Source organism: Glandiceps talaboti, chromosome 23, assembly GCF_964340395.1.
Source record: "Glandiceps talaboti chromosome 23, keGlaTala1.1, whole genome shotgun sequence".
Lineage (NCBI taxonomy): Eukaryota > Metazoa > Hemichordata > Enteropneusta > Spengelidae > Glandiceps > Glandiceps talaboti.
Genome location: NC_135571.1, coordinates 11,101,184 through 11,127,945, shown reverse-complemented (window position 1 = coordinate 11,127,945; position 26,762 = coordinate 11,101,184). Strand labels below are relative to the sequence as shown.

At 34.2% G+C, this 26,762-nt stretch overlaps 2 protein-coding genes across 2 annotated transcripts; both read left to right on the top strand.

Moving 5' to 3' along the window:
* Positions 1–39: 39 nt before the first annotated feature.
* LOC144453025 (T-complex protein 11-like protein 1) lies at positions 40–13,038 on the top strand. The gene is made up of 10 exons (XM_078144290.1): positions 40–148; positions 4,796–4,988; positions 5,480–5,612; positions 6,114–6,234; positions 6,693–6,913; positions 7,619–7,761; positions 8,543–8,772; positions 9,211–9,386; positions 9,904–10,070; positions 10,561–13,038. Exons 2-10 carry the CDS (start codon positions 4,817–4,819, stop codon positions 10,860–10,862), a joined length of 1,665 nt encoding a protein of 554 aa, XP_078000416.1. The 5' UTR covers positions 40–148; positions 4,796–4,816; the 3' UTR covers positions 10,863–13,038.
* Positions 13,039–14,416: 1,378 nt separating this feature from the next.
* On the top strand, positions 14,417–26,721 carry LOC144452942 (wee1-like protein kinase 1-A). Its single transcript, XM_078144174.1, has 9 exons — positions 14,417–15,114; positions 16,795–16,861; positions 21,234–21,403; positions 21,930–22,051; positions 22,756–22,902; positions 23,393–23,521; positions 23,999–24,084; positions 24,959–25,272; positions 25,942–26,721. Exons 1-9 carry the CDS (start codon positions 14,504–14,506, stop codon positions 26,057–26,059), a joined length of 1,764 nt encoding a protein of 587 aa, XP_078000300.1. The 5' UTR covers positions 14,417–14,503; the 3' UTR covers positions 26,060–26,721.
* The last annotated feature ends 41 nt before the right edge of the window (positions 26,722–26,762 follow it).

Here is a 26,762-nt window from a genome sequence, read left to right as displayed (position 1 = left end):
AGCTGACTGATCCAGCAATTTCCAGAAACTTCCATTCAATAATATAGGTAGAACAGGCTAGAAGTTTGCACACAGAGTAAAATAATTCGAAGTAGAGAGGACGTGTCGCTCAAAGTACCCGAATCTACTCAAAAATCAAGTAACGAGGGTGAGTTTGTGGTGTTTATAAAGGGATATGAGGTGGTGGTGTACGGTTCAAGTTGTGTCGATTTTCAAAGTTTGTAACACTAACACTTTTCGCGATCCATATCTAATTTCTTTATAGACTGGTATAGTATACTGTTTATAATTTCGACCACAGGTTAGATTTTATGTTCGTGTTTTTCAGTCAAGTCGGCCGGGTTTCCACAAAAATAACGTTTTGTGTAATCCACGTGAGATTTTCCAAAAACGCGACTTATTAACTTTGCGTCCCAAGGACTCCCTTACCAATCATTGCATTGCTGGCCGGCTGTTGGAACTTGTAGAACATGTGCGCACTTTTGGAAAGTGTCCAAAATTTAATACACATAAATATATACCCTTATAACTCACCAACCAGCACTATAACCTTCATAGGATTTATATCGACGCGTTCGTTTGTGTTAAATAAATATAACTTTCCTGAACTCAAAGTGGCCATATAATATTTAAAAATTTTTATCTATATACATATTATATAAGTACAGACAACAGATAAACAGACGACTGTGAATAAGATAAGTCTAGATCAATTTCTTTAAAAAAATTAAGTCTGAAGTTCAAAGTCATATAGCATGTAAGAAATGTAACACTTAATATAATCAATATGTGATGCAGAAAAATATTAAATTGCTTAACTATTAAGAAATAGAGTTTTTGTAACTGTTGATAACATTAGCTCAGACAGTCCACAAGTATGTTGAATGATTCATCAAACCTAGGGCTCTTAAAATGTAAACACTTTGCTCAAGGTATCATTCTCCACCCCTCTATACAAGTGGACTAGTCCATATTATTTGTAAACGTATGTCAGCATCTGCTCCAGAAGCCCAGCTGATTTCTTTGTTTATCATTACACTGGTATATATACTGAAAATCAGCAGCCGAAATTTTTTACAGATTTGACTGAAAGAGACATATAAATAAGGTAGGGAATCGTTTTGACTAACTCTTCTCTTGAATTATTGAAGGAGAAGTATTTGTACATGTAATATACATAATCGCTGCGCCTGTTCAAATGTTTGGGAATTTGTTGTCTGGAATTTTATTAGCCAGATTTGAAGAGAGATTGTTATTTTGTTGAACTAATTTTAGAACAAAGAAAAGCTACTAGAAGTAATTGCAGTGCTAACTAAAATATTGAAGTACATACAATTTACAGTCATTTTGTGTCTCATAGCAAATTTCAGCAATAAGAAAATACAATTTGGATATGTATTTCGAGAAGAATTTTGAAAGTTTCAGTTAGAAATAGTTCTTAAAGCCATATGTGTTACTTTCTGGAATGTCTTTGTGTGAAGTGATCATGGTTTCTGCTGTGGAGATTAGCAACTGTGTGACAGAGGTATTTAATATATCAGTTTCAATACCTTGGATCATCCCTGAAAATTTAATGTATAGAAATTTCTTTTTTTTGTAAAATTTTTGCTACAGTGACTGTTCCTTTTAGATTGGAGTTGTAGAAATAGTACTAATTTATTATTTGTTGTCAAAATTTAGGTTTAAAAGTGAGCTTATTTATGTCAAAAGTCCTAAAATTGAAATCTCATATTTTTTCTTTTGTTCTAGGTAAGGTTTGTTGTGTGTTCTATTAACAATTCTGTTTAAATGAATAGTTTTTAAATTTATGTAAAGTTTGTATTCAATAATTTAATTGTTATATATTAATGATATTCAGATATTTCAAATGAAAACAATGTGTATGAATTATGTGTAAAGTTTTTAACCGATTCATGAATTGTGGAGAAATAATTGAGAATGTATATCTCAATTTAGTTAAAATTTTGTTATGAATAAATTGTTACCACAGTCAGTTTCAGGATTCACTCACTCACTTTCCAGACAAAAATATTTGAAGAAATTCTTACAATTTGTTGACTTTTCCAATTATTTCATTAATCTAAAACTGAAATCATTTAATATTCCAAGATATATATATATATATATATATATATATATATATGTTGGAATATTAAATACAGTTTCTGAAATTATCTTGTTTTGCCATCACTAGATACTTAATTCTTCCTCCCCATTTTCTGTGAACTTTTGGTTTGGTCCTGTATGTTTACAATACATGGTCTATTCCAAGTGATTTTGCAGGGGTGTTATTTATAGTCAAATCTTGAACCATGTAATGGATAGTACAGGCATACACTTATTTATACCTGGACCAGAGCCAATTACTGTCATGTATGATAGGGCTTTAGAGTGATGACCTTTTTATTGGGATGTGAAGGTCAACTTTGTTTACAACATTCAGCTGACTCTGGTAATAATATTCAGGGAATGTTTTTGCCAAGATTCAAAACCCAGGTAACTCAGAAGATGAAATCTCATAAAGAAAACAGTTCATTCACTCTAAATCTTTAAATTTGAAGGAGAAACCAGATAAAATTAAGGGCCAATAAATATTGTAAAATTTAAAGATTCCAATATGCAGTACTGTAAACTTGGACATTTTCACTAAAGAATTATTTTCCTTTTTTCACTGGAAATCAAATGCGTTAAAATAAGTAGTGACTAAAATACTTTCTTGTACATGAACACAGTGTTCCAGTCTGGTAATTAGTAAAAATAAGTGGTGACTAAAATGTCTTCTTGTACATGAACACAATGTACCAGTCTGGTAATTAGTAAAAATAAGTAGTGACTAAAATACCTTCTTGTACATGAACACAGTGTACCAGTCTGGTAATTAGTAAAAATAAGTAGTGACTAAAATACCATCTTGTACATGAACACAGTGCAGTGTACCTGTCTGGTAATTAGTAAAAATAAGTTGTGACTAAAATACTTTCTTGTTTATGAACACAATGTACCAGTCTGGTAATTAGTAAAATAAGTTGTGACTAAAATGCCATCTTGTTTATGAACACAATGTACCAGTCTGGTAATTAGTAAAAATTAGTAGTGACTAAAATGCCTTCTTGTACATGAACACAACGTACCAGTCTGGTAATTAGTAAAAAATAAGTAGTGACTAAAATGCCTTCTCGTACATGATCACAATGTACCAGTCTGGTAATTAGTAAAAATAGTAGTGACTAAAATACCTTCTTGTATATATATGAACACAATGTACAAGTCTGGTAATCAGTAAAAATAAGTAGTGACTAAAATACCTTCTTGTACATGAACACAATGTACCAGTCTGGTAATGAGTAAAAATTAGTAGTGACTAAAATACCTTCTTGTACATGAACACAATGTACCAGTCTGGTAATTAGTAAAAATTAATCTTTGAGAAGTACCTGAAGACTGTAAATTGCCAAATGTTGTTTTTAAAATTCTCGTATGCTTGGGTCTCTGAAGGAAATCTGGTAAAATATATATCTGGTAAATATAAATTGACCCCTATATTATCATAATTATGATATGATCTCTGAGGGGAATAGTCAGAGGGAATCATGCAAAATTCTTAATGACCTATATATATAATTTGTATTGGCACAATAACAATAGTGATAAATACAGGTATGTATATAATACCTAGTCACTATTATTCCTGGTTATGCAAATTTGAAGGTCCCCATTGTTTACAAGTTATACCTAACTCCGGTTATTTATGCAGGGATAAAAATACTTCTGTGATGTCAATTGTTAACTCTCAATGTGGTATCCTTTGTAATTTGTACCTGTTTTGAATTGAATTCAAAATGTAAATTTTTGTGATGCATAAATTAGCATATATATAGATTGTTCTGTGTAGTTATTGTATTTAGATGTACTCCTCTAACACAAGTCTGTAAGGTACACCTCCTGTAGGGCGCCCTCACACATCGGCCAACCTCTCTCACCAGTGAGGGCGGAGTGACCTAATGTACTCTTAACACCGAAAGTTACTTGTATTGTAGAGTTTTGTTTGGATTTGGCATGTATGCCAACACTGTCAAGGAATGTGTAGTCTAATATAAAAAACAGATGTTTTGTAAATTTATGGGACAAAATGATAAAAAACTATGTTTTCTCATGAGGTATCCTTCACATAGGTCTAGGGGAATATCAAATGTTGATGCATCACAACTTTACAGAAATTGCTGTGTTTCTCATTGGCACATCGAATTGGCTTAGCAGGCATGCAAACCATGGCAAGATATTTGTATTTGTAGAATTTAGGCAAACTTATTTCAAGGCAGAATTATTTTTCCCTATTTCATTTATGATTGAGTACAAACTCTTTGAAGCACCAGCACAGTACAATACCATGGTTATTGACTCTTAAAGTTGAACTACATACTTCAAAGTGGAGACTTAAAGAATTTAGTACCCACAGTACTTAAGTTTTAGTACCAATATATACCTCCATACAGAAGATGGTATAAACGATAGCTCTTGAAACATGTGAAAACAGCACACATTATTCTGTGAGAAAATACGACAAAGTGTCCTATTAAGGGCCTGGTTATTAGTGAAGCAATAATAATTCAATAGGATCATTCTATTTTTCTGGACCACCTTTTTCATTACTGTCACCATGACAACTGTTTTGTACACCTAAATTTGAATCATATTCCAAACCGTAATTTTGAAAGTTTTCCGAGAACTCTTTATTAAATAAACTTTCCATCTGTTGCCATCACTAATTTAAGCCTGTCTTTCTCAATCATTGCAGAAAAATATAAAACAATCAAAGATGCCGCTAGACAAAAAGACTGATCCTGAAGATATTGATCAACAAGAAGCTAGGGGTGCTTCATCTGATGACTCACATGACTTGAACTCCTCAGGTGAAGGGGAAATATTTAGGAAAAGACAGAGGCTGAGAACACCAAGTCCTGGATTAAGTCCAAGAGGAACCCCACAAGGTAAAAACAAAGGCTTCCTTTGTTTTACAAGACATTTGTCTCAGAAATTTCACTTCTGGAAATTCATGGAAAATAACATTTTTATGTGAAAGATTATCTATAAAAGTTCAACATTCCCATCGGCTGAAAAGTAGAATTTGGTAGCAACAAGTCAAAAAATGCTCTATACTTGGAAAATTATTTGAACACTCTTTGAATTGTCTTGACCATTTCAGTGACTTACAGTGTATGAACACAGAATGCTTTCCAGTAATATTACTACACACAGCATTGATTGTCAGAATACCTCTCTCAACTGTAATAATAATAATAATAATAATAATAAATGATAAATAATAATCCAAATAATAATAATTTAATGTTTAAAGACCATTAGACGACACACATCTCAACGGTATGTACATAACAAATCACAAAATTTAAAAACATGATTCAGAGAAAAAAAAAAAAAAAAAAAATTAATGTACCTACTTCTATAACTATTTTAACAGCATCTCCACCAAGATTTGCCTCAATGGAACAAATCATGGCAGCCGCCAGTGGTGTTGGTAATATGGCATTGGCTCATGAAATAGCCGTAGATAAAGACTTTGAACTCAAACCAATGGAACTGCCAGAATACTCGTAAGTAACACAATGATATGAGATGGTCTATCCTTGGAGACAAATAATAATAATAATAATAATAATGTTGGTTTCTTATATAGCGCTTTCCCACTCCGTGCTCAAAGCACTTTACAATTATTACCCCTGGCTCGGATCAGAACGGCACAACAGCCCTTTAGTCTTCCTCAACTCCCCGGGGAGCATACAATCCATTGCAGCCATTTAAGCGCATAGGATTAAAGCCTTCACATTGCAACCTACATCCTACAAATGATAGGGTATATCCCTGACACAATTCTCAATTCTCGAAATACATACTTTGCACTGTTGCACTCCCCGGCAAACCTATAGCCCAGGTTTCCATCCTAGGTTCTTACATGTAGCTATCTTATCAGTGCCACCATAGGACCTTGCATTCTTTTTTTCTGGACCAATCTGTTCTCACTCCTAAATTTTAATTCTAAGCTAAACTGAAGCTACAAAGAAGCTAAACCTATTTTGATTTATTTATTGAATTAGATTGGAAAAACAAATCAAAGAGATTGTTCACAAGGCATTCTGGGATAATTTACAATCAAGTTTGAGTGAAGATCCACCAAGCTATGAACACGCCATAGGAATGCTGGGAGAAGTTAAACAAGTAAGTACTTTTCAACTTTTTAATTTCTGATAGAATCTTGTGACTTTCTTTGTACTCTGAAATTTCTGTCCTATTTTAAGAAAACTGGCGGAAGTGTTATTAGACTGTAAGATATTGTTGCCCGGGGATACGTCTATGTCATGTGATCGCTAGATGTTTTGGCTAATCTGCATATCTGATTGGTGTCCCTGTGAATTGTCTGTTCATCGCATCCATAAACTTCAGATCTCTCACGATGCTCTGTGCTCAGTTGTAGAGTCCGAAACTACGACAGTCATCACAACCATCTGAGTGTGTGTAGTGTGTGATGTGGGTATATTTAGGCGCCATCTCTCTCAACTACTGTGCTGTCTTCTAATTAGGCTTTCAACTTATGAATGTTTTTTTTATTTTATTTTTTTACTTATAAATGTTTTTTGTTTTTTTTTATGAATTTTTTTTTTGTTCTTTTCTTGTAGGAGTTGTTGTCTCTCTTACTACCGCCACACAATAAAATAAGAACAGAGATAAACGAAGTATTGGATCTTGAATTAATTAAACAGCAGGCTGATCATGAATCCATTGACGTCCATAAATATGCTAATTTTGTCATCTCTATCATGTCGAAACTGTGTGCTCCAGTCCGAGATGAGGAAATTCAGAAACTGACAGATATTAGTGATATCGTCGACTTATTCAAGTAAGTGACAGAGCATTAGATGTCTATTATTCAGCCTCAATTTCTTATCAAACTAGTGGGTCACACAGTCATGAACAATCAAAGTTTCTAGAGCAATAATAATCTAAACTGTGTGCTCAGGTGCAAGATGACGAAATTCAGAAACTGACAGACATTTGTGATATCGTAGAATTGTTCAATTTAGTAAGTGACAGAATATCAGTTCAGTTATATGTACAGTATGCAGAATAGAGGGGCCTAGCTGCCATATTTATACACCTTCATTGTATATACATGTACTGTTCTACCATGGAGGTAAGGAAGAAATAGGTTCTACCATGTAATATAAACACAATGACAAAATCACATCAGCAAAGAAGTTTAACCCTCATACCAAGGTTTCATACACACCTTTTTAGCTTCAGTGTTTTGAGATATAATAAAATTCTTGTACAGGTATCATTTCTCAATAGAGTCATGTTACACTATACATAGCAATTGATAATTACACTTCTTCACTTTACTACACCAATCTATCCTACACTACTCAACACTACTGTCCAGTATTGGAACAAAATTATGCATTCTAATAATGATTCAAATAATGGAAGGCCCCAATTTCACAAACAAACAAACATACAAACAAACACATTAGAATGTAAAAGATAGGTTTTTACACCCAAAAAAGTGTTAGATTTTAAAACTACCATTTTCTCTGTCCTACAGAAATATCTTCCATATCCTAGAACTGATGAAGCTAGATATGGCTAACTTTACCATACAAAGTATGAGACCACATATCCAACAACAATCTGTAGAGTATGAACGTAAGAAGTTTGAAGACTTTCTCAAGACACAAGATGAACAAGGTTAGTCCTTAGATAAATTGTTATTGTCTTAACTAAAAATGAAAATGACAATTTAGCATTACTGTAACACCATTTACTTGCCAGTCAGCCAGTTGTCTAGTTCACAGTATCAATGAAATTATGACTTGTTGCAGTGTTTATTTGCCAGTCAGTTTGTTGTCAAGTTTGCAGTATGTGAATGAAATTATGACTTGATAAATTGTTTACTTGCCTGTCACTATCAGCCAAGATCAAATTTATACAGATGATATTGTCTAGAGACAATATTATGACAGAACCCAGTGACGCACGAGTACAAGTATGGTGTACTCACGGTATTTGCATGAGTGCTTGCAGTGTTCTCTGTGCCTGTACGTTCATGAGTATTGCGAGTGAAAGTGAAGCAGAAAACACTGCAAGCACGAGTGCAAATACCCCTGAGTACCCACACTGGCACTCACGCAGCATGGGGTTCTGTTATTATTACATATGTTTATGCGAAACAACAAAAATGACACTATACGATGATACGCTTTTGTGTAGAAGGAACAATTACATCCTCATTTATATCCTCATTTGCATACCGGTATGCAATAATGTGTTTGGTATTGTACTGCAGTGCAAATACCACTAGTATGAGAATGCATCAGAATGAAAACAAAATAAAAAAATTAAACTATCATTGAACATTCATATTTAGCATGTTCTGGAGTTCAAAGCAGTTAAAATTAGCTACAGATCAAAGTTAGCAAACTTTGACATTTCAACTTTAACCTTTGAACTGTAACTCCTTCATTTACAGATGGTTTAGAGTTCACTAAACTATGGTTAAAATCAGCTACAGATACAGCTGTCAAAGCTCAACAAACATTCCAGTCAGTTGCCACTACCAACGCAAGTACATCTCCATCAACCACAGTGGTTGACGGGCCAACCGCATCTAGTCTCATAGCAACAGTACCTCCAGCAGTGGTTCTGAATCAGGGATATGTAAATCTACTGGAGTGGGATAACTCACAGTTATATCCAGAGGTAAGAAACTTTACACTCATCAAAATATATTATACTTAAAGTATACTTGAAGTATATTTAGAAGTATACTTATTTGCAGCAAGAATGATTTAAAGGGAAACCTGGAATCCTTATAACAAAATTGAAAATTGTTTTGATAAATGAAAATTGTTGAACGTGAAGTCATAAAAGCCATTTATATCAGTGAGCATACAAGTTATGATTAAACAGAGACGGGGGGGGGGGGGGGGGTGGGGGGGGGGGGGCAATACTAATGACTATGATCCGTTATTAAACTCACATGTGCATAAGGTCACATGTCCTGAATAGTGAGTCAATCTGTTGAGTGTGCAGTCAAAAATTTAAAGTTTGTGTATGGAATAAAAGTTCATTTTGAGTCACTGGTTTACCAACACAGAGGAATTGTCATTCAATAAATGTTTATAATTTATTTTACAGACATTACTGATGGACCAAAGTCGTTTTTATGACATCCAAGACAAAGTTGACGAGATGGTATTAATGTCATCGGTTCTTCTCATCACGTACACCACAGCAGGCAATGCTATAACAGGTATACAGGGTTTCATGGACAAACTTAAAAATGTCATCAAAGTTCTACTAGAAGGAGAAGGGTAAGTCTTACATTTTAAGAAAGTTTATGTATTATTTACTATTAGTAATTATAATTGAATTCAAATTGAAGAAAGACTCCATCCACAACCTCTTTAACGACAGATAGCTCAGGCCGTAATGGAGTGCCCTCACACATCGATCAACTCCTTTCACGACAGATAGAGCCAGCTGTGTCAGGGCACCCTCGCACATTGGTCAACCCCATTAGTGACAGATAGAGCAGGCCATAATGGTGCACCCTTGCATATTGGTCAACCCCTTTGACGACAGATCAGGCCGTAATGGAGTGCCCTCACACATTGGTCAGCCCCTTTCACAACAGATAGATCAGGCCATGATGGGGCACCCTTACACATCATCAACGCCATTCTCAATAGATATAGCAGGCCATGAGGACAGAGCAACAGACATAGCTTACAATCTAATCATACTATGCATGGTTTTAAACTCAGATAACAATGGTATATGAGAGATTGATCATTGAAAATACTAACTTTGATGTGTTGTTTATTTCAGTGAACTTGATGTTAAACTGATTGGTATAAGTGAACAGATCTGTAAAGAAGTCAATGAATGTCTTACACAACATCAGTTTCCTGCCATGGATGAAGCTAGACAAAATGCACTCAAGAAACAAATACAGAATATGAAAGACAAAGATGACAAAGTCCGCAAACTTTTAGGTAAGTTTACCGGACTTGGGTTGTGGTGCCCTAACACACACACACACACACACACACACACACGCATGCAGGCACATACGCACACACACGCATGTGCGCAGGGACATACGCACACACATGCACGCTCACATGCACACACACACACACATGCATGCATGCACACACACGCACGTGCACACACATGCACACATATGTGCATACACACTTATGTATGCACACACACACACACCATGGCACACACACAGTTTACACATGGACATACACATACACACACATCTGTATACCTACCTACACACACACACACACACACACACACTATGAAAATATTTACACATGTAAACACTCATAGACACAGTAGATCCATATACAGATTCACATGTAAACAGATAGTCAATCAAAGAATACATCTTGTATATGTATTTCAAAACTAAAAGTTTCCCCTTGACTTAAATACATTATTAAAAGTATATTCAACTTTGTTTCATTACAGATGCAAGGACAAAAGCTTTCTTCCGATTGGTCATCTCAGCAACGGTGCCCTTTGACCCCAAGACTAAGATCCCTCCAGGTTTAGGACCAGTACACAAAGAACTGATAGATCTAAGTGGTCAGTTTCTTAGGATCATAGCGCATAACAGAGCTGTGTTTGCACCGTTTTATGCCGACATTATCAAAGAGCTGAAGACACAGGGATTAACACAGGAAGGAAACAAAGACATGAAGACCAACACAGACAATAATGAAGATTCAGGTTCACAGAAAAATACAAATACTGATGAGAAATCTGAGTAAAAAAATTTAGAGTTATTTATATATCAAGATGTATATATTTCTGTTAGTGTTTTAACCAGAAGAAATCAACAAATGATTTTTAGCTGATAACTTAGAAGAACAAAAACAGAGCCAGATTGCAAAAACATTTTGTTGCTTGTTAAAGCAATATGTTGTATATAGCAAAGAGTGCCGTGTGCAAACATTTACTTTTACCTAGATAGTGTCGTGTGCCTTGCTGCCGTGGATATTTACGATGGGGGTGTTAGAGCGCCCTCTAGAGACAATATATAGTACAGGCCTGAGAATGGCAATTTTGAGTTCAAGTGACACTTTTAACAGATGTGAAAGCATGACAGTGTTGTCTTCTTTATGTAGTGAGAATAGTTTAGATAGGTTCTGTAAACCTGGGAATTTTTGCTAATCTCCTTCGTTCACAGAAAAATATAAGTCGTGACTAAAATGCCTTCTTGTACATGAACACAAGGTACCAGTCTCGTAATTAGTAAAAATTAGTCTTTGAGAACTACCTGAAGACTCTAAAATCAAAATATTTTCTAGTAGCAAAAATATCTAAGTTTACAGTATAATATACCTATCCACAAATATTCACTGATCTTTGAATCTGGTTGTATTTGGTACATTGTTGAGTTAGGGAGACAATATCAAAGGCTGATAGAACAACTTTTTTTGCCAATGGCTGAATATAAATGACAACAAGAAGGTTTGAAAATTGTCAGCAACTATTTTCCATGTGCTATTTTACATTTTTAGACATCTACATTGTAATATGCTTTCCTTGATATTCATATTTATTTACAAATATGATTATGTTTTTATATTTCATCCTTTTTAAAAAATCAACGTGTGAAGCTAGCATTCACAAATTAAAAACTGTCAGTCAGTCCACAAAATTTCTACTGAGATACACTTGTATCACTTTTTGTTTTCATTTTTAATTCTGTTTCTCTTTTATTTTTCAATCAATCAATCAATCAATCAAAAGCATTTCTGTAACGCCAAAATCCAATATGATGTAATGTTCTATGGCGCTGAACAGGAACAATAGTAGATCATTTGTTGTAAAAAGATATTTTTAATTCCATTTTTCTGATGTTCTCATATTTCTGAGATTTTACTTTTACATCAGAATTGATAATATCATGATATCACAGCATATTGTTGTGATCCTAAAATTCGATTTATTTCTCAAGTGTTCTGAGATTTGTAATCACATTTAACATTACTGTTTGGTTTGTATAGAGTTTTGTCTGTGTTTGATAAATATTTATGCCACCATATCTGTGAAAATATTTATTTGTCAAAATTTGACTGTAAATGTAAAATGTTACTTTTAACTAAGATTTCATTCAAACAAGTGACTTTTTCATGTTCAGAAAATGTGTCACTATTTGTCCATATTTCAAATTAAAGGGGCACAAGCTGTGTTTATACTCTTTTTAACTCAAGTGAAAATATTTAAATAAAATTCTAGTATAATGTTAATGTCAATGCATGTCTTCTATAACATTACAATTGTCTTCTGACATTGTTAGAACAGTTGATTGCATAGATGGGATTTCCTGAACATTTTTGGTATGTACCATAAATTATGTCGTCGGATCGTTTATGAGTTCTATCCTAATACCAAGTTTGAGTTCAGTCAATTACAAGTGATGGTTAAGTTTGCTGCAGTAAGTACAATACTGTGAGTAACTTTTAAATATGCAGCAAAAACTACGCCAAAATATGTATAAACTCAGCTTGTGCCCCTTTAATAACTCCATATTAGGAATTATTTATGTCATTTTTGATAGTATTGATTCCTTATATGGAGTTAGTGACTTTATACATTTAGAATAATTCCATATTTGGAAATTATTCCATATTTATAATAAGTACCTTCATTATTCAAAAAAGAATCTGCATGTGAATTTTGAGATTGTCCATATCAAAAATACTACTAGCAAAAACTTACAATGCAAAAATTATTTACACACTAATAGTGATTAATGTTTAGAAAAATCTCTATTGGAAGAAAACTGTGAATTCAAAGTTGATGTTGAATGCACACTTACTTTCCTTTGTTAAAACAGGTTATGCAAATTGACTCTCTTTGAGTGTTGTTATAGCAACAGTGTGTGTTATGCATTTATTTCATCCGAAATAAAGATATTTATTGAGTATGTAAAAGAAATGGTGTTTTTTCAGAATTATTTAAAGTACCTGATGTTGCTGTGTTGAGCGTAATAATAATATGGATGGAAATCTTGATATGTGTATGTATGTATGTGTATGTATGTATGTGTGTGTGTATGTATGTGTGTGTGTATGTATGTATGTATGTATGTGTGTGTGTTTGTGTGTGTATGTATGTATATATGTATGTATGTATGTGTGTTTGTATGTGTGTGTGTATGTGTTTGTGTGTGTGTGTGTGTGTGAATGAATCTAGACCACTAAGATATATGTGAATATCAGATACAATACAAAAAATGTACATTTCTTTCAAAAAGTGTTCCACAATATTGTTGCACTAAATGTTGTTCGTTTTAGAAATATACATGTGGAGAGTTACTGTGGAAAAGTTTAATGTTTTAACAACTGTACATATGTAGTTACTGTTTTACCATGGAAGTATCAGGGGGTGTTGTTAGTGGTCTGTGGTTCAACAAATTGAGGTATAACTATATAGGTTTATGTCATCATTGTGATATGCTATGGAAATTTCCCGGGGGCGGCTGCCCGGGGGAAGTTTCAAGGCCCACTGTACTGTACTGTGAGTGGTACCCCGCATTTAAAATATAGCATAGTAAAATGACAACATAGTAAGACCATTTCACATTGTCGACTTTTAATACTTAGACCAGAATCCAGTATGAATTTCTGGGTAGGAAATAACGACAAATACCACAAAATAAGAATAGAATAATGAGATATTTAATTTAGACCGACTTGAGTTTTGGTATTACTTCTAATAAATAATGAGTGTAAAAGTTCCTCTATTTTTCTGTAATAAGTTATCTTGAAAAAGTTGTGTTATTCTACAATGATTATGGCATGTAAGTATACTTCCATGATTATAGCAAACACACGAAACGTTTCTGTTTATACTACAATGTCCGTGGTCAAACATTTATCGCCATCATCAATCAAGTTTGTGAATTTGGAGTTTGTTTATAACTTTACGCAGCAGTCGGTGCCCAAAACACAAAATACTGAAGACTATTTTTGAATGCGTAGCTAGTTTCTTACTGAATACTGGGCATCCTCAGTTTGTCGTCACAAAATCAAACAAAACAATAGTATTTACTATTTGACAGTCATGCTGACTTCACGACGGAATCAGGTGTAAACAACCAGTAAACAACAGCGTGAAATGTAGCGTCTTGCTTTTGTTTATGCAGGCGCCAAGGACGCCTTTCGAAGTAATTTGCATAATTGCTGCCCATTCATCGAGCATGTGACATGCAGCGACTGTTTAAAATTACTATACTATTCTATGATTGGTCAACTGTGTCACGTGTTTAACCGACGCGCCAATTTTCTAATTTTAATGCGTGATCAGGTGTGAACGCAACATTCACAACACCAACTTTTTACCGTTTCTACACCGAAACTTGCCGAAAACGGGATCGAATTTTTCTTGAAGACGACACGTGATGGCGTCCCCATCCCCATGCAAGTTTGGCTTAGCGACAAGATGTGGTCGATCGCCGGTCCAGAGGTTAGATTTCCGAGACACGTTCGACTCATCCGGAGAAGAAGATGTCCCAGACGGTCCTTTCGTCAGCCCTGTACACGTTCTACTCAACAACAACCGGGATGATACGTCGCATTTATGGGACCCAGATTTTGCCAGTCCTCCAGCAAGTCCAATCACCAACCGACCTTACAATTGTTCAAGAAATGCATCACCGATGGATATTGCAAGAAAAACATCATCACCGTCGCCAGATTCAGACTTCGAGTTCAAACGTCCGACAGCAGTTCCCGACACACCCATCCCTCACAAACGGATGAGAAATCTCAGACTTTACGATACTCCACATACTCCGAACACTTTATTGAAACGAGCTACAACGAGTAAAGGTACACCAGAAACCAAACGGAATCTCATAGGTGCATTATTTTCTGGAGCAAACAGAGACTCTGAGAAGCGACGACCACTCACTGCTCCGAGGGTCCAAAAGAAACACACTGCAAATGTCAACCCATTTACACCCGATGCACTGGGAAATGTTTCCAAAAAGAGAACCAGAGCTGATTTAAGGTATAGTAATTTGTGATTTTAATTAATTAATCAATTTGGCGTACCTATTTTCATGAATCCAGGATAACGAATTTAAAGTCGACATCTAGGGTGTGAAGGTCAGGTCGAGTTTGTGAACAACTGCCAAAAATGGGCATGTTGATGAGTCATGACTTGTCTCCGATTTCAAAGGTGAGATATATGTAACGGTATGTGCAGGAAATGAAGCTTAGGTGAGTCATAAATGTTTATGAAATGACAAATTTGTTATTTCCACACAATATACATGTAGACGTGGCCCCACAATCCATCTTTTAGTATGAATCACACAAGTTGAATTATTTGGAGATCAGATTTAAATGGGTAACTGATCACAGATTACAGTTAGATAAGTGCTAAAGTCTGGGTCAGTGTTTATAGGTTGTACTTACAGGTAGAATTTAGGTCACAACTCACAATGTTACCCAAAATTATATTTGAAGTTTGTCTAACCATGGAATTCCTGTTGCCTTCATGGTCTAAATCACAGACACTCGAATCAATGTATGATTTTTTTTAAATGTATAGTGAATAATAACATTCACTGTACATTTTTCCCCCAAATCATGATTCGAGTGCCTGTGGTCTAAATAAGAAATCGTTTCCATAAATGTCCAAGAAGTATGTTTCAAGAATTTAGAAATGAAATCACTTGAGTTTTTATTTATTGTTGGGTACATCACAACATCATAGAAAATATTGCACCATTAACATATTACTAGTAAATAACAAGTTTGCTAGACAAATTAAAGATATACCACCATGAATTAATAGATCTATGCTTGGGTAAACTTTATATCATGTTTTATGATGATGAAATTCAACATTTTGCATATAAATTGTAAGATACATTAACATAAATTCTTCCACACTTACCAGCTTCATGGATCACTGTCAGTGTTACCTAATAATATCACATTACAGTATACGCAGACTATATTTCATCTTTCTGTTCTTTAAATTTGTGTTAATGTAGTCTTTCTGAGGGTAAAACTTGTCTTCGAATGTCTTTGAAAAATTTGGATTCTAATAATATATTACTATTTCATCAGAAATTGATCATGGATATATACATGGGATATTATTTGATTGAAATCATGTATGTTTCCTGTCTCTGGCTCTGATGGTATATAGGAAAAATTGTCACTGGCCATTCTAAATTATTAGTACATTTTACTCTACATGCATGTCAGTCCCCCCCCCCCCCCAAAAAAAAAAAGGAAATAGGAAATATTGTCAATGTAGATATTTTAGCTTCTGGAAAATTTTGTGATTTTACAGTCGTCTGCTAGTTCTCAAAGACTAATTTTTGTGAATTACTAGACTGGTATATTGTGTTCATGTACAAGAAGGTATTTTAGTCACCACTTATTTGTTTTCCAGCACAAATACGTCATTAGCAAAAATGACCAAGTTTCGATAGTTCTCGGCTTCAATTCATACATATTCCATTTCTAGTGTTCTGTTAGTCTGTAGTCTATTAATTAACTACACATGTATGATGTATGATCTCGCTCTCTCTCTCTCTCTTGTGGAGAGATATCATAGTACACATAGTGACTAGTCTTTTGTGGAATATCAACTCTTATCAACATTTACCTTAGATGTGTTCTCATATTCTTGTTGCTTATTTTAAACTCGTTTTGTTTTGTATGTTTTCAGGACTGTTTTAGACAGTGACAGTGAAGACGAAGAGTTTGATGGTTTCTTCCTTGGCAATCCTTCAAAGGTAAGAAAAATAGATAAAGGTGTAAACAAAGAAAGCTTTAATAAAAAACAAACATTCCACAGTGTAATCACAAACATAAATAGAATTTGGAATGTTTTCAAACAACTGGGAAGTGGTGTAGACATTTAGGATGAACCAGAACTCTAATTGACCACCATTGATACACAATTTCTAGTGATGCACCAAAATTTGGTGTTCCCCTATCTCTGACTATATGGTGACTTGCAGGAAATTGCAGTTATTCTCATTTTGACTAACAACAACATTTGGCTATCATTAGAGGGCACACTGGTTATGGCCCATGGTACTTTCATGTTCTCATCTTCATTCATTCATTCATTCATTACACCACCACACCGTAAGACATAGTTATTTCCTGAGGCTGGGTTTGTCTGTCAAGCAAAACACTTATTCCCATTATGGCAATACATGTAGACAGAGTAGTAGTTATTCCCTCTACCATAGTACCATGCTCTGATACAATTTTTGTACTCAAGTGGAAAGCATTTGTTGTCACTTAAGCTCTTTGTTTGCAGTGTACACAGCATTTCCCAGGGTCTATGTTTGGGGTGTACTCCATGTTCAAGGTCTCCAATGTTTTCAGTTCTTCCACCAACAGGTCCTGTTGATGGAGTGTCTATGGCCAAATAGGCAGAAAGTTTGTAACTTGATCCAATGTTAAGATTTTGCAAGGTTGATTTTTGTGAAAATGACAGTTGACATTTGCGACAGGACCTTTAATAATGGTTGCATGGGGGTTGGTTGCAATTAAGTTTGGTTGTTGAATAAATGCATTTTCCCAGGTCAGGATTATGCTGATGCTAAGTAGGTGATAATTAGTATTGTTTTTATTCAAATTTATGTATAATATTGTCTCTTGTTATAGTGTCTTTGAGAAATAATGTGTGAATTACGTCTAAAGAGAGGGTCACTTTTCAGAAAATGTGTCTTTTCTTGTGACCAGACAGAAGATTTTTTTGTAAATGTTAACTTTGACATTTACATGTGATCTCACAAAAGAAAAGGAAAAACTTTCGAGTACCTAAAAAGTTGAGGGTCAGTAGTTTATTGAATTAGAAAAAAAGTTGGTGTTTTTTTTTGTAACAGTAGGGTTTCCTGTAATTTGGTAAAACCTTGGTTTGTTTGGTTTTTCTTGTAAAATTCTTTGGTAAATCTTTTATATGTATTTTATCGTAAGAAAGCCATTGCTGCAAACCACTGCCTGTTTTACGGCATTGTTCTAATCAAGTCTCCCACAGGTAATTTTTAGAAATAATAACTCTGGCTTGTGAGATTGAAGAAAATAAAATAATCTCTCTCCAATGTTTGATGAGATAGAACTTAAGTGAAGCAAATCATTTTTTTTGGTGGAAGGTTAATAAACATTATTTTCTTGGTAATTATTATGGTCTCGAAATCCCCAAATGATATAGAAGTTCAAACTGGTGTTTCTCTGAAATCGCATGTAAGTAATATAGATGTCAAATGATGGAGTGACTCTCCAGAATATCTAGTTTGTGAACATGCTTTTATTTCGTGGAGTAACTTTCCCATTTGATGACTCAACAATCATGTAGCCTTTTGAACGTTTGGCAGATGCCCTACCAACTGGCTGTGCTGCCTAGGCCAACATCTACTGACCCTACCACAGCATCTCAGCGATGATTTGTCTCAAAAGATATTTTGAAACCAACCCAGAATACACTAATTTACTTTTTGGAAGAAGGATAAAAAAACTGTTCATTTTTCAGTCACAGTTATAGTGAATAAAACAAAGACATTGGAAAATAACAAGACCAGTTCAGTGTCTCAAACATGAGCTGGGTTTTCAAACACAAAACAATAAAGTAAATCTCACATTGTTGTGAGATTACACAATGAGAAATCCCTGAAGTGTGCCCTCAGTGAATGGACATGAAATCACCTTTTGTTTTTATTCATATCTTTCACATGGAACAATTCAGACAGACTTAATTATCACCTATTTGTTAACTATCAATAAATGCCTATACACAGGAGATGAGTATATGCCTTGTTTAGATTTCAGCCAATCAGAATGCAGAATACTAGATTTGTTTTGGAGACAAGATTCAATTTTAAAAGACTTATTTCGGACATATAACAGTAAATTCACACAAAGTAAGCACAAAAGAAAAACCACAAACATGTAACCGAATTACAACAAAAACATGAATATGTTATGCGCTATTTAGATTTCAGCCAATCAGAATGTAGAATACGCGATTTGTTTTGGTGACACATTTCGATTTTAAAAAAACTCCTAACTTGAACCATGGATGTATTTGTCCACATACTTGGACACATAGTAGTAATTTCAGATGAATTCATATGAAATGAAAAAAACAAAAAACTGAATTACAAAAAAAAAATTCAATTTTTGAAACACAGTCTTTACTTATATAAATGACTGCAACAAGTTTTTTAAACTTAAAATAAGGATTACGAAGGGAAAGAATCGGGGAAAATTTCAACTTTAATAATAAAACTACCATGGATATCCAGTATACTACATAAATCAGTCAGTCTTCTTTAACTTCTCCATTGTTGAACCATACGTTAACAACTAAAATAATTTTTTGTTTTAGAAGTTAGAAGTTTTGAAAATTAAAATGATGTGTAACAGAAGTCAACCTGTATCATAATGATGATGATGATGAAATTATTTCTAGTCTTGTTATTGTCAAAGTTTGTCATTCAGTTTTAGTTTTGTAAAGGGAAAGGTGCTCAACTTTTTTTTCTTAAATTGTCTCAGTATTAGTCATTTCCCAAAAACTATAATGCATTCACCTCACTTTTACAATCGCTCAGAACATATAAAAGAATGAGAAATGACTTAAAAACACTAAAAAAAATATTATATTCAATAAAGAATTTTACAAAGCTCAGAGATATGAGCAAGGCTAGCTCAGTTTTGTGGTTCACTTTGTAAACATTTGATCACTAAAGAGAGTTTGGTAGAAAATTGACGAAAACAGTGGTCCCACATCTGATCAGGCTATTCTGTTGTCCTTCCGATCAATGGCTAAATGTTTAGTTTTTTGACATGTGTATCAGTGTATTTAAATTGATAACTTCAATGGTCATTTTTTAGTTACTGACGCTTCCTGTAAGACAAAACAACAATGCGTCTATCTAGCGTTGGATTGATGTCATTATTGTGTTAAATATGTTGGCATATTCTTCACAAACTCATTATGTTTTGTTTGTGACACGTGCAACCTCAATTTGAGGATTTACCATGTATTCCCCCAAGGGTTTCCAATCCTGTTGTGATGATTTTTAAGAGTCTTTGTTGAATTCCAACACACTGTGATGGCATGCCCCCTCTAACACAATACAGTCATTAACTTTACTAGACCCAGCTGCAACCAGGATTTAACCAGTACAGCATCCCATTGTTACTTTTGTCTCAATATTGTTCACTAGACCACATTTCCATAGTTTTTGTCTCTAAAGTGATTTGTTTTGGCGTTTGTAGGACAGTATGCTGGTAGGGACAAAGAAATTGAGTTTTTAGATTTTTTCGTTGGTTTTGTGTTTTTAACTGTTTTTACTAGTTTTTAGCCTGTATGTGATTACTTGTCAGGGACATGGAAAAAATTCTGTTTTTTACCAGGTTTATCTTTGTATGTGGTAGACTACTTTATATATTATTGCAGTTTTAACAAATTTCACACAAAAAACAAAAAATTTCAGTTCTTTTTTCTTGAATCAATAACAGAATGACATTTGAACACAACATTTAAACAGCACTTTTGTGAAATTGAGTGTGGTAGCTTTTGCCACTTTTAACACCCTTAACAAAACATTAATAGGGAACGCTGGTAAATGCTGGAAAACTGGTAGATGTTACCACTTTTAACGCCTTTATAATAAACATTAATAGAGAACTCTCCTAAATGGCTGGAAAGCATTCACCTCTTTTTAACACCCTTAAAGTTAAAAACACTGGCGGGAAACTTTGGTAAATGAGTGGAAACTTTCTGTAAATTTTTGTATTTGCAATCACATCAGATTTACTTAAACATAGCAATGCTATACGAATACATCCATACATTGTGACAAGATAGGTAGATCTTTGTACGTCAGTAGAGAATAAAAGTAGGCAGGAAAATAATTTAAACACATTAAAAAGGAATATAGTAAATAAAGTCCAAAATATCAACAGATAGTAACAAATTTAAAGGCAGACACACTGAAAAATGAAACAACAACATTAATAGTCATTCCAGACACTTCAATCAGAAAATACTTTTGGAATGAATGAATATTTAGCTCTGATGTTTTTCGTCTTTTGAACTCTGATTACCAGCTTGATACTGAGCTTCCCTTTATTTTATTTGATCCACAGAAAGTAGCACTTAGAGAAAACAACATATCCAGGTATAACGAAGAGTTTGTTGAAATATGTAAGATCGGATCTGGAGAGTTTGGTTCTGTCTACAAATGTATTAATCGACTAGATGGCTGTTACTACGCTATCAAGAAATCCAAGAAGCCAATAGCTGGATCAGTTGATGAGTAAGTACTTCCTTTATTCTCTACATTCTTTGATGAGTCATGATGGTTGAGTGGTTAGAGTGACTGGCTTGTAATCTGTGCATTGCTGGTTGTGGAGTCATGATGGTTGAATGGTTAGAGTGACTGGCTTGTAATCTGTACATTGCTGGTTGTGGAGTCATGATGGTTGAATGGTTAAATTTAGAGTGGCTGACTTGTAATATGTACTGTACATTGTTTGTAATCTGCACATTGCTGGTTGTGTAGTCATGATGGCTGACTTGTTATCTGCACATTGCTGGTTGTGTAGTCATGATGGCTGACTTGTTATCTGTACATTGCTGGTTGTGGAGTCATGATGGTTGAATGGTTAGCAATTGTAGCTATATAATTGGGGACCTGGTAGGATAGAGGTTGCAATGATAATACTTTAATCCTATGTACTTATAGAGGCTGCAATGGATTGCAAACCCCCCCCCCCCCCCAACCTTCACATTTTGAGTTTATTTTGTGTCAATTTACAAGTATTTATTTGTATCTTTTACAGAAAAATGGCTATGAATGAAGTGTATGCCCATGCAGTGTTAGGAACACATGTACATGTAGTCAGGTATTACTCAGCTTGGGCTGAAGATGATCATATGTTGATTCAGAATGAATATTGTAATGGTAAGTCTGGTCACCATTTAACAGCACATTTCATGTTAGTGTTCACTGGCTGTAATGGTAAGTCTGGTCACCATTTAACAGCACATTTCATGTTAGTGTTCACTGAATGTTTGATACAACCACACAATACAGAACTGCACAGCTATACTTTAAGATAGCAAGATTGAACGAATACAGTTTCTTGCTACATTTAGTATATAAAATGAAATGAACTAACGTTTCACCATACAGACAAATATTGCATTTAGTTGCAGTACATTGAAATGGTTTATTTCACTTAGACAATATGCAGCAAGAAATAATGATCTTACTATTTTAAATGTAGAATGTACAGATATCTGGAATATGACATATTTAACCAATTCAGATTATTAAAATGTGTGTGTCAAAAACAGTTGTCTGGCAAAGCTATGCAAAAATTGGACCAAATCTAAAATATTTCTATGTATGGCTTCGCCTTAAGGATTCGCTGATAAGATAACACTAATGTGAGAACCTTGGATTGAAACTCAGGCCTTTAATTCACAGATTTGTTCTACACATGTTTTCTGTGTTTTTTTTTCTGGTGGCATCAATATTTCAGAAATATGTAAATGAATATCAACACTATCAATTCAAGTTTATTAAGAAAATAAAACATTTGGTGTATGGCTATTAGATGTTTTTGGTGTGATAATGTTACAAATGTGTATGTTTTCTAACAGCTGGTAGTCTTGCTGATGTGATCTCAGACCAGAGGCGGAGTGGTAAAGTGTTATCAGAAGCAGAACTCAAACAAATATTAGCACAGATTATACAAGGACTACGGTATATACACTCACAGGGATTGGTCCATATGGATATCAAACCAGGTGAGTTAGCCAATCAAATGGACTTGTAAACGAGAAAGTTCTCCCACTGGGAAGACAATGTGTGCTTGTTAATGGGAATATGTCCTGGTAGAAAGGTTGGGTTACTAAGAAACAACAAAGTGAACTAAGTAAACAAAAAAGCAGTACACAGCTGCTCTAAGATACCTATCACTACACGAAAAGTCAAATTTACCCACCTTTACCCAACCCTTAACTACCTGTGATCCACCTAACCACCATCTATGTCCAGGGGTAGTACGAGACGCAGTACCACTTTTGACTGTCTACAAACCCCAAGTGAGAGATTACCAGGGGTAAATTAAGTCAAAGGAGGAACTTTGTCTCATACTCACCACATTTACACATCCTCTGCTCAAGATTTAACCCTGGTGGAAAGACATGGTCAAATGTGACTTTTCATATAGTGTATATGTATTATATTCAATTTAAAAATATGAAGAATTAAAATCGATTTCATTTTTCTCCATAGGAAATATTTTTGTACATAGGAAAGAAGCAATAAACAGGTCACCAGGTAGCGACGGTTGTCAAAGTGACAGTTGTGATGATGAAGACGATTATTCAAGTTCCGATAGAAATGTGACAATCTATAAAATTGGTAAGAATTGATTATATTTATTGAGTTTACTTACACTGGTAACCCATGTCATCTTGTTATTTGTAACAGAGACCCTTGTGTGAGACGTAAAAAAAACCATTGTCGCGTAATTGAAATGCTAAAGTCACTCTAGCTTGGTAGTAATGCATGTACCGTACTGGACTTTTCTCTTGCTAGGTCCCAAGATAAATCTATAAAATCTATGAATGTGTGTGTGTGTATGTATGTATGTATGTTGTATGTATGTATGTATGTATGTATGTATGTATGTTGTATGTATGTATGTATGTTGTTTGTATGTATGTATGTATGTATGTATGTATGTATGTATGTATGCATTTGTGTGCATATGTATGTGTGTGTGTATGTATGTATGTATGTATGTATGTGTGTATGTATGAGTGTATGTGAAAGTGAAATTAATTGAAAACATAGTGACTGACAACTCAACATTAATACATGTTTCATGTTACACAGGTGACTTAGGTCATGTGACATCAATAGCCAACCCCAGGGTAGAAGAGGGAGATGTCCGGTTCTTGTCCAATGAAATCCTTCAGGAGGTAAGACTACTAGCACAGTTTTCAAACACATGTACAGATTGGTCAGTGAAAATGTCAGACTGTTGGTGATTGGTTGTTGAACATAGTCAAAGCCTATCAGAATGATCCTTTCATTAATTTCTAGTTTGGTAGGGTCACTAAAAATGAAATTTTGAAAATGGCATTATTCTGATATATCTGTTTCTGACAATAAAAATAATTAGATTTTCATGAAATTGTAAACTTTCATTTGTATTATTACAATATTTAAATTTTTGCCCTTTTTCCAATAAGACAAAGTTTTTGCTAAGGGGGTAAGTAGGTAAAATCTACTGAGGTCCCCATATTATTTTACCTGGGTTCCCAAACAAAATTACCATAGACTGTAGACTCTATGAGGAAACACTGCCATTTTTACCCCTTTCTGTTACTGGGTTCTCCAACCTTAGCAAAAAATACTGTAAGAGGACTTGATATATGCAATCATCATTAATTGAATAGAAGTCTTTCATTTTCTTCAAATCATTTTAAATCACTTCCACTTTCAGGGCTCGAAATTAACTTTTTTTCTTTGTAGTCCTAGTGGGCTATCTATTTCGGAAATTGATAGCCCAAGGATGGTGACCACTAGTCCTCTATTCCTGAACTGAAAACAGATTTCCTCTATTGGAAATATGTGTGTTATTCAAAATTGTAATACTTTTATATCTGTGAATCGTCCATCCTTTAAATCATCACATAATCAGTGGTAGCCTGAGTGGGCTACCAGCTGCAAATTATGGTAGTCCCATGACAAGAATTGGTAGTCTGTGGACACGAGAGACTACTGTTAATTTTGACTGATTTTCTTCACCCAAATTGATTTGTAACTGTAATTTGATTCCTTTCTGTGCAGGACTATTCCAATCTTGCAAAGGCGGACATCTTCTCTCTAGCACTTACCATTATAGCATCTGGAAGCAAAACACCGTTACCAATGAATGGCGAGACGTGGCATAGGATACGAGCTGGCAAGTTACCACGGTTACAGCAGTGTTCTGAGGATATGAACCGATTGTTATGTAGTATGGTACATCCTGATCCCCGTGCTAGGCCATCATCATTGACGTTAGCACAACATCCGTTACTCTGTCCACATGCAAAGAGATCTGTCATTCAACTCAGGAAAGAACTGAATGCTGCCAAATTTCAGAATGCAATACTTACAAGGTATGTACTGTTTATCTCAATAACTAAATATATTCTTTTGTAGAAACTAGTATACTGAGGTGTGCAGATGCATGCCACTTTGTTTGTGTATGTAGATATATGCTAATTTGTGTATGTATGCAGAGGTAGGGTAATTTATGTATGTATGCATATATATGTTAATTTATGTATTATGCAGATATATGCTAATTTATGCATACATGGAGATATGTTCCAATTTATGTCTGCTAATATATACAGGTATATGCTAACTTATATCAGTATGGCAAGTTACCACGGTTACAGCACTGAGCAGTGTTATCAGTTATATCAGTACTAATATATGCAAATATATGCTAATTTATATTGATGTGCTAATGTATGCAGATATATGCTAATTTATGTATATGCCAATGTATGCAGATAAAGCTTCTTTATATCAGTACTAATATACGCAGATATATGCTAATTTATGTTAGTGTGCTAATGTATGCAGATATATGCTAATTTATGTTAGTGTGCTAATATATACTGAAATATGCTAATTTGCAATACATGCAACATTTCTCATATGTACAGAATCTTCTAGTAATACTATCAAAAGAAAACCTCACTAATAACCTTGTATTTGCTCATTTTTCATAACTTTATCTCAAGATATAATTTTCTTTACTTACATTCATATTACAGAGAACTTCAAGAAGCTCAGAAGCAAAATGAAAAAGCAACTTTTCCACGAGTATCCGATAGAAGTTCCCGTCTCATAGGCAGGAAAATTAACAGGAGTATGAGCCTCACAATGTACTGAGAGAGAAAAAAATAACAAAATGAAATATTTTCTATAGTTTAGATAAAGTTGTGAAATTTTAATATTCCCTCGTTTTGGAACTCTGTAAATAAGAATTTAATATGTTGTCTTACAACAGGTGCACGCTAGAAATTTCAAATTTTGTAAAGAAAAGTAAATTGATTTTTTGTTATTTTCCTATCGTTTAATTTTTTTTTAAGTTTATGGTCTTGCCTTTCCCCTTAGTCTGTGCACTTTTCCTGTTATTTGAAAGTTTGGCTGATTTTATTTCTTTTCTCAAAATTTGAAAGTGGTTTACTCGTACAGATACATTTTATTATGTTTTGTTAAAGATTTGTAACCATGGTAACTCTAGGGGTGGGCATTTGGAGATTTCATTTCATTGTCAAAATATTGCGGTTTGTTTTGATGGGAAGTATTTTGGTTTGTTTTGATGGGAGACATTCCTCTGTAAATTTTGAGGAATGAGTGGATTTGTATATCTTTACAAGAAATACTATAGAATCGAACTAACTTGAAACGGAATGTCGTCTGCTGACATTGTTACATTTTGTTGTCTTGGCTACAGTTGTTACATTTTAATCCTTAAAATTGTTACATTTTATTTAAGTGGCCATATGGATAAGGATTGGGTATTTATTTTGGATTTTTAATTTATAAAACAATTTTATCGTGACTTCTTGGAAAATCAATGTGAAACAAC